This window comes from Cololabis saira, chromosome 6 (genome assembly GCF_033807715.1).
Source record: "Cololabis saira isolate AMF1-May2022 chromosome 6, fColSai1.1, whole genome shotgun sequence".
Classification (NCBI taxonomy): domain Eukaryota; kingdom Metazoa; phylum Chordata; class Actinopteri; order Beloniformes; family Belonidae; genus Cololabis; species Cololabis saira.
The window spans coordinates 40,071,749-40,081,477 of record NC_084592.1 but is presented as its reverse complement, the minus strand read 5'-3'; the positions used below and the strand labels follow the sequence as shown (position 1 = coordinate 40,081,477).

General features: G+C 42.0%; 1 protein-coding gene across 1 annotated transcript in view; it reads right to left on the bottom strand.

The window, feature by feature from the left end:
* Positions 1 to 3,220: 3,220 nt before the first annotated feature.
* The window catches only part of LOC133446531 (cilia- and flagella-associated protein 58-like), a 28,114-nt gene continuing 21,605 nt past the window's right edge, over positions 3,221 to 9,729 (bottom strand). Inside the window, exons 15-18 of the mRNA XM_061724575.1 lie at positions 9,349 to 9,453; positions 8,025 to 8,144; positions 3,456 to 3,580; positions 3,221 to 3,332 (exon numbers count right to left, since the gene is read on the bottom strand). Coding sequence (XP_061580559.1) covers positions 3,221 to 3,332; positions 3,456 to 3,580; positions 8,025 to 8,144; positions 9,349 to 9,453 — 462 coding nt within the window. The remainder of the gene's footprint in view (positions 3,333 to 3,455; positions 3,581 to 8,024; positions 8,145 to 9,348; positions 9,454 to 9,729) is intronic.

Genomic DNA, 9,729 nt, shown 5'->3' with positions numbered 1-9,729 from the left:
AGCCTCTAGAAGTGCCGTCCGCTCAACCCACTGAGCTATCCGGGGCCCTCAAAACATCCCAATTTTATTGAAACTTTCTTCATGCCAACATCACTTAGGCTCAGTGATTTGTGCAGCCTTGCCCCTAATTAGCAATAATTTGTGCTCAAATGTAATGGTTAATCAATCCATAAGAATTTGGGCTCAATTTAGAAGACATTTTGCGCTACAGAGGCACTCTATCATTTCACTTAATAAGTCAAATCACATGTTCATTCCCTCTTACACTGATTCAGTCTGTGGTTTGACAAAGGGATCCAGTCAATGTATAACTTATATTTAGATGATATATTTATGTCTTTCTCTCAGTTATCCCAAACCTACGACTTACCTAAGAACATTTTTTTCCGTTACTTACAGGTTAGGAGTTTGCAAAAAAGACACTTAATTAATTTCCGGATAAGTCCATAAAATCACATATTGAGCATATTCTTGAACTGCATTCAGACCAAGAGGACTGGTAACCCAGGTTTATGATATCATTCAGAACATCAACCCATACTCCACTGAAAACTTGAGGAAGGCCTGGAATTGTGATCTCGGAGTAGTTCTTAGAGACAATCAGTGGGACTCTATCCTAAACCTGATACACATTTAATCTACGTCTTCAAAGCACTGTTTAATTCAACTGAAGGTGGTACTTAGAGCTCACTTAACTAAGGCTAGGCCAGCAAACATCTATCCGAATGCTAACCCATTATGTCCCCAATGTAGCCGTCAGCTAGCAGACCTAATGGACATGCTCTGGTGGTGTCCGAACCTCTCCGACTTTTGGACTCTTAAGTATTTTAGTGAGATGTTTGCAACCCAGTTAGATCCTGATCCGCTCTCTGCCCTCTTTGGTCTGACACCAGGGGAAACTCGGACTGTCTTACCAGCTAAAGCCCATGTAGTTATAGCCTATACTACACTCCTTGCACAATGTTTAATTCTCTTCAGATGGAAAAAACAAGCTCCTCCATCTTTTTCTCATTGGGTCAATGATGTTATGTATTTTTTTAAAGCTAGCAAAAAACAAATATACACTCAAAGGATCCTCTCAATCCTTTTTCAAAATGAACAATGAACAGGGTGAAACTCATACATACGTGATCAGTTGATTGATTTAATTATTTTTTTTGCTTCTCTTTTTTACACTCTATTTTTGTTTTCTCACTCCCCAAATGTGTTTCATATCCTATGAGACTATGGGTGGGTGGGTGCAAGGGAGAGGGTGTGAATGATGAACTCACTGTCAACGTATCTGCTGAACAATGCACTTGTACATTTTGGAGATAAATGTGTAAACTGAAGTGATATGCATATCTTCTCTATTTTTCATCTCTGTGGGATAATAACTGTAAAAAAAAAAAAAAATACAATAAAACATATTTACAATCTCTGATGTCACGTCAAAAACTATTATTTGTAGTTTGAGTGTTGCAAATTCACATTACAAATCATGTTTTAATAGCAGAAAAAAAAGACCGCATTTCCACGTAGGTGCGGGTCGCCGCGTACCCTACGCCGTAGGTCTGCGTTGGTGTAACGCGGGACCATAAATCAGCCTTCAGTCGCGCTGTGAGCCTGAACCTGCAGCCCGTCAGCCCCTCTCCTCCTAGGAGGACAGGTTATGGAGCGGGGCTGCCAGTTATTAATTGCTGGTTCGTTTTGTTAACTCTGAGCTTTGTTGGTTGGTTTGTTAGTTTGCTGGTGGTTTTGTTCTGAACACCTTTCTCTGTTTCTCATTTTGTTCATAGTAGTTTCACTTAAATGCTGTCTTCAGCAACAGAAAATCACACACATTCTTTGAAATGACAGTAAAGGAAACAGTTGTCTGAGGAAATCAGAAAGAACATTCTAGACCAGCGTGTCAAAGGTAAAGGCTAGAAGACCATCTCCAAGCAGCTGGTTGCTCCTGTGACTACAGTTGGACATTTCATTCAGAAGTTTAGGCTCCACTGGACTGTAGACAACCTCCCTGGACATGGACACAAGAGGACAACTGATGACAAACTGAAGAGGAGAATGGAAACAAAAGAGCTCAGAACAACTTCCAAGAGATTCAAGGTGAATTCCAAGGTCGAGGTTCATCAGTGTCAGATCAGATCATCTATCACTGTTAGAACCAAAGTGGATGACCGAGGAGGACTCCAATGATGAAAGAACGTCATTACAACCAGACTAGAGGAGATGGAGATGGAGAAGGAGATAAGAAAAGAGAATGAAGAACAGAGAGAGGAGAGACACATACACAATGGTTAGCTGGTGTACTACAGGGGATGACTCCTGAAGCTCTGGCCTGCAAAGATGCACAGAAGAGAAAAGGAAATGAAATTAGTTATTTGACCTGTGAAACGTTCAGAGGTTCACTCTAATGTGGTAGAAAATTCTTATAAAAATCCTCTGAATTGTTTTCCTGCATGCTGAAGTTAATGCAATGTGGATGTACGAGTCATAGCCTGCTGTTGGTTTTTTATTTTGAAAATCCACCAGCTTCTCTGTGTCATTTTGAGCTCCTGCTGTCATGATCTCACTGCAGCCGAGTACCACAATAGAAGTGGTGATCATTCTTACTGGTCCAGCGTGGACAGTTGCTTCTAAGCTTCGAAGAAACTTGTTCTGCTCCCCTCGTGTTTCTGGTTGGACCACAATCATGGACTAGAACAGTAGTCTTCAATCATGGTCCTTGAGAACCACTGTCCTGCATGTTCCTGATGTGTTTTCTGCATCAGCACACCCAGGTGTAATTAATAGTCATCATCAGCATGTCAGCAAAGTCTGCACAACTCTAATAATGACAAAGTCATTTGTATCAGGGTGTGGGGAAGAAGGGAAACATCTAAAACAGACTGGATAGGTGCTCTCAAGGAACATGGCTCTAAAACGTGTAGAGCAGCCCTTGAGTACCAGTTTGTGTACACCCCTGCTGGACAGTGGGCGCCGAAGACCAGGGTTGAGAAAACACTGGTGGATGCATACAGTCCACATCAACACATCTCTTTATTTTTAGAGAAACAATAAACAATAACTAGTGGATGCATACAGTCCACATCAACACATCTCTTTATTTTTAGAGGAACAGTCATTGTCTTATAAAACATATAGTTTTAGTGGATAAAGTTAATAAAAGGAGATCTCTCAAAGATGATATTAACAATGTGTAGTGAGCAGACTAAAGCAGCTTATCTGGTGATGCTCATTACTGTCCGACAGGCCAATGGATCCCGAATCCTCCCCCGGTTAACTGTGGTCTGCTGGGCAGTGGGGGCAGCGTTCCAATCTTCTCCACTTTAGTTCTGGTTCTCTGCTCACTTATGAAACACATAGAGCTTGATCAGAATAAATATAACCATTACTATGTGTATAAAAAGTACATGTTCCTTCAATCATAAATGTCCAGCAACATCAACACTGGAAACACAGATGAACCTTACCTGAGGAGCTTCTTGTTGCACAGATACTTCTTCTTAATGTCTGCCAGGTCATTGTCGAGTCTCCCATTTTCACTTTTGTACTGGTCCATTTGTGATTCAAGCATCCTCACCTCTGCTGTCAACGCCTGTAAACAGAAAATTCGAGACACTGATGCCCACTGAGCTATCCTGAGCTAGCTATTTGACTCTGAGCTCACTTTTTTTCCACATATTAAAAACATAACAAAGATAGGTTTTTACTATCTTAAGAACATAGCCAGAGTCCGCCCATTTCTCTCTCAGGCTAGTACGGAGGTGCTAATGCATGCTTTTATCTCATGTCGTTTAGATTATTCTAACGCCCTGCTCTCTGGTCTTCACAAAAAGAACATGTATAACCTACAACTATTACAGAATTCAGCCGCACGCGTGCTGACGAGGACCAGAGGGCGGGAGCACATTACCCCCGTTTTAAAATCGCTGCATTGGCTTCCCGTGCGCTTCAGGATCGATTTTAAGGTTCTTTTACTAGTTTTTAAGTGTCTTAATGGTCTTGGGCCTTCTTATCTGTCTGCACTACTTTTACCCTATCGACCCTCGCGGACCCTGAGGTCCTCCGGTGCCTTTTAACAATACCAAAAGTTAGAACCAGGACACACGGGGAGGCCGCATTCAGCTATTATGGTCCCCGATTGTGGAACAGCCTCCCGGAGAACCTCAGGGCCGCAGAGACTGTTGATGGTTTTAAAAAGAGGCTCAAGACCCATCTCTTTAATCAGGCTTTTAACTGACTCATTTAACTCTTTTAATTTTTTTATGCTCCCCCATTTTTTTATTGGATCTTACTGCTCTGTTTTATATTAATATTTAGTTTATCCTATTTTATCATATTTTATTTTGTTTTATCTCAATGTTATTTCTAAATGTTTTAGTCGTTATTTATGGTCTATTTTATACATTCTATTGTCTTATTCTTTTAGTTTTTAATGTCTTGCTTTCTAGACATACTTTTAGGATTTTATGTTATGTTATACTTTTTTAAACTCCTTTAGTGTATCTTATCCTGCTTTCTTGTAGCTTTTATCTCCAGTGTTTCCTCATGGGGAGCCTCCATGCTGGGAGTGACTCTGGCCTGCAGGGGGTCGTCCTGGGGGTGGTTCTGGCCTGGATGGTTGTGGAGCTCTGCACCATGGCTTTACCGCTGTGGTGTGGACTCCTCTATCCGTCCGGGCCTGGATGGTCTCTGTGGGCCCCCCCCCTTGTAGCTGCGGGCTATGAGACCTCCTGGCGTGGACGGCTCCCTGTTTCCATTTCCTCACCTGGATCCTCTGTGCTCAGCCATGTCTACACCGTGTGTCTGCGTGTGTGTCTGTGTGTGTGTGTGCGGGGAGGGGAAAGGGGGGCTGGGCATTAATATGTTTTATGTTTGTTTTATGTAAAGCACTTTGTGTTGCATTTTATCTATGAAAGGTGCTTTATAAATAAAGTTTGATATGATATCCAGGGTCCAGAGTAACCTGAATTAATCTGCTGTCAGATTCACACATTACATTATAGACTTCCTCCGTTCATTTATAAGTTTAAAGTTTTTCATCTGAGCAAATGTTGGGCAAATCCTTGAATGATATGATTATAACATTTTCCATTAAGAGTAGTGTTAGATAATGTGAATTTTAGGACATTTACGCATTCAGGCAATCCGCTATTGTTTGCCATGCCCTTTATAATAGCAGAAGTGCTTCCTTTCTTTAGTATGTGCTTCATTTCTTCATAAGCCTCCATCAAAAGATTTTGCTCATTTGGTGAGAAGTACAGCGCTCACAATTTATCCGTTGTAGAATCAGTGAATCTGTGATTGCTCTTATGGTCTTTTGAAGAAATCTGTGGACGCACATTTACCTGGCTTGACAAAGCTGCACCTCCTGGGCCTGGTTTTTCCTTTGTTTTAAAACAGTTTTTAACTGCATAGCGCCGGATGTATTGCAGATAATAAATACTTCTCTTCAAACAGGCCAGTTTCCCCAGGCATTGAAAACTGCAGTAATAAAACCTCTTCTAAAAAAATTAAAACTGGATGCTACAACACTTAGTAACTATAGGCCAATATCAAATCTGCCATTTTTAGGGAAAATCATTGAAAAGGTGGTCTTCCAGCAAATCCATGCTTTTATGATGCAAAACAACCTCTTTAATGTATTTCAGTCTGGATTTCGGCCACACCACAGCACTGAGACTGTACTCATTAAAGACTTAAATGATATTCATCTGAATAATGATCCAGGCAAATCCTCTGTTCTGGTATTATTGGATCTGAGTGCTGCATTCGACACAGTTGATCATAACATTCTTCTCAGCAGATTGGAAAAGTGGGTGGGACTTACCGGAACTGTGCTTCAATGGTTCAAATCTTACTTGCATGATAGGGCCTTCTTTGTGTCAATAGGAAACCATGACTCTAAGAGAACCAAGATCACATGTGGGGTTCCTCAAGGGTCCATTCTCGGACCGCTTCTATTCAACATCTATATGCTACCCCTAGCTCAGATGATGGAACTTCACAACATTTCCTACCATACTTATGCGGATGACACTCAGCTCTATATTTCAGTGTCACCACATGACTACAGGCCCCTGGTCTCATTGAGTAACTGTATTCACCAAATCAATGAGTGGATGTGCCAGAATTTTCTCCAGCTAAATGCAGAAAAGACAGAGGTGATAATTTTTGGCCCTAAAAATGAAAGGGAAAAGATCAGCGCTCACCTTGGCTCCATGTCATTGACAACTACGAATCAAGTCATAAATCTTGGTGTAATTATTGACTCAGACCTGAACTTCAACAGCCATCCAAAGTTTATCACTAAATCTGCCTATTACCACCTAAAAAACATTGCTAGAATTAAGGGTATTCTGTCTAAACAAGACATGGAAAAACGTATTCATGCATTCATTTTAGGTTTGATTATTGCAATGGCATCTTTACAGGCCTTAACAAGAAATCTATCAGGCAGCTGCAGCTGATCTAGAACGCTGCCGCCAGAGTCCTTACAAACACCAGGAAACTGGACCATATTACACCCGTCATGAAATCACTACACTGGCTTCCAGTTAGTCAAAGGATAGAGTTTAAAATCTTACTGCTGGTCTACAAAGACCTGAATGGTCTTGGACCAAAATACATGGTTGATCTGTTAGTTCCTATGAAGCTCCCAGACCCCTTAGGTCTTCTGGATCTGGTTTGTTGTGGTTCCCAAGAACCAGAACCAAGCAAGGTGAGGCAGCGTTCAGTTATTCTGCTCCCCACCGGTGGAACAAACTTCCTGTAGACCTGAGGTCTGCTCCAACTGTCAGCTCCTTTAAATCAGGCCTAAAAACATTACTGTTTACTCAAGCGTACTCTTAAATTAAACTTACCTGCTGTATTCTACTGCCCTTATTTTTAACAGCTTGTGCTTTTTATTATTTTACTTCTTTTCTTATTCTTACCTATTTGTTATTATGTCTTGTCGCTTTTAATGTCAATGTAAAGCACTTTGAATTACCTTGTGTTGAATTGTGCTATATAAATAAATTTGCCTTGCCTTGCCTTTGTGAAATGCGTGAAGCCAGGATGAAGTGATGGTGCTATGTCAAGCCGGCATGTATCTCTTATCCTGGATTTCTTAACTCTACTTTTGTGAAACAGCCCTCAGGTCTAACTAGAGGTAAAGTCTTGTGTATACACAGTCACAAAGGCAAGAACAAACATAAACCCTTCGGAATTTACTGGTTTTCATCATTAATATGCAGGGGGGGGGGGGGGGGGGGGGGGGGGGAGAGTGATCTGATCTTCATCTAAGTAACAATAACAGAGAAGCACAATGTTCTTTTATTGATAACACACAGACCGTTTCAGTTTCTGTCTTTATTGAACACGCCCATCAAACATTCACAGTACTGGAGGAAAAAACAGTAAGTGCCTCCATCAGCATGTTTTAGATGTTTCCCTGCTTCAGCACAAAATTACACAGACGACTGTGTCATTAACTGACCTTGATGACAAGTTGATAATGATCATGAATTAGAATCAGGCGTGTCGATGCAGGGAAACATCTAAGACAGGGGTGTCCAAAGTCGGTCCCTGTCCTGCATGTTTTAGCATGTCTTGCATCAATACATTTGAGTCTAATTAACGGTCCTCATCTACACATCAACAAGGTCTGCACAAATCTATTGATAACACAATCATTTCTATAAGGCTGTGTTGAACAAGGGGAACATCTAAGACCTGCAGGATTCTGGTTCTCAAGGACCAACTTTGGATACCATTGATCCAAGACATAGGGTTGGCCTCCCCAGGGTTTAGTAAGTGTTTTCAGTAAAATAACGTTATATATTTTCAGTGTTATGAACATTTGTGTTTGTTATTGTGACTGAGATGAAGATCAGGTGACATTTTTTGGTATCATCATGCATAAAACCTGTAAATTCCCAGGGATTCACATCTGTCCTCTAGCAGGTTTGTCACAGTAGAAGCCACAATCTAATGTAGACAAAAGTCAGACAGTCAGGGAACATGTGGAACAGCATGTTTGTGGAAGACATGATAACCTTAAGCTTCTTGCTTCTGTCTCTCAATGTCCACCGACACTGCTGCAGCTGCTCAGCTGCCTCTGGACCTGGCCGGCGGGCCAGAATCTGTTTCAGCTCCATGTACAGCTTTTCCTCCTCCTTGGTGAGCATATTAGAGAAGATAAAAATATTCAAAGATGAGCAAGAAAGAGAATTCTCCAAAACTCATACAAACATTGTGATGTTTAGGGAGGAAAAGGCAGCAGAGCACATCTGTCCCTGTCGTCACCAGGATAAATCTTTCATGTCTGTTTCAGTGTTATTTACGCTGCTGCTTCATTCTGCAGATGTCACAAAGGTTCAAAGGGAAACGCTGATTGGTACAATCTGATTTTATCTTATATTACTACCACCAGAAGGCCAATATCTGTATACTTACCTGATCAATCTACCTAGATGATGACGCTGAAGCGCCACAGACAAAACTGAAACCCAATCCATTAAAAACCCAACTATGCAGTTTCCATCTTAAAAGTGGAGACACAGGACAAGAACTGAGCATCTCATGGGATGGCCACAAACTCTCCAACCACCCAGTGTACCTCTAAGTCATCCTCGACAGGACATTCTCTTTCAAAACCCATCTTCAGAACACTAAAGCCAAGGTCAACAATCGCAACAACATCCTGCGCAAACTGGTAAACTCAAAGTGATGCATCAACCAACTGTGCTGTGCTTCTCCACGGATGAATATGCTGCTCAAGCTGAGCCGCTGGAGCCGCACCCGCCACACCAAACTGGTGGACACAGCCCTCAACGTACCTGCTGCATCATCACAGGATGCCTAAAGACGTCAGTCCCATGCCTCTATGCCTTAGCTGGCATTGCCCCCCCCACTTAAGACGATCCATCATCACGCAAGCCGAGCAAAGAGCACAGGAGACCGATACCAGGCACCCCCTGCATTGACATACAGCACCCCCACCCCGACTGAAATTCAGAACCAGTTTCCTACAGACAGTCCCACCTTTCAAGACAACCAAAAAAACAGCAAGGACCAACATCTGGAAAGATGAATGGAACCAGCTCAACACACAAACCCATGACTGGATGGAGAGTGGAATCACCCCGACTGAACTGCTGGCAGGGGAGATGCAAAGCACTCATGAAAGCAGGCAGCTACCGACAGAAGACACATGCAGGGACCTGGCAGAACCCCCCCCCCCCAACAGCTGTGACCTGCGCCAGATACAGGCAGAATGACATCTGAGATTGCATTCAAAAAGACAAAGGTTCATAATAAGGACTTAATAATGAATCCCTGGAGAGTGCACAGGCTGAAAAGAAAACTACAAATCCTTACCTGCAACGAGAGCTCTTGTTTTTCCAGCTCCTTGGTCTTGGAGATCAGTCGCCTCTGTAAAACCTGAATCTTCTGGATCAGGTCGTATTTACTGGGATCAATGTCCTAAAGGAAACAGTCAGGTATAAAACATTTTCACTATAGAGATCTAATTGTATCACTGCGTGTTGAAGCAGGAAAACATCTACATTGTAGATGTTCTCCTGTTTAATCAGACCCTGATAGAGGTGGCTGTCATTGACAGAGTTGTGCAGACCCTGGTAACAAGTAGGTGATGACGTTAAGTTGAATCAGGTGCATTAAAGCAAGGAAACATCTAAAACATGCAGGACAGCAGCCTTTGAGGACCAGGGTTTGGACACACTATTGTAGGTAATACTA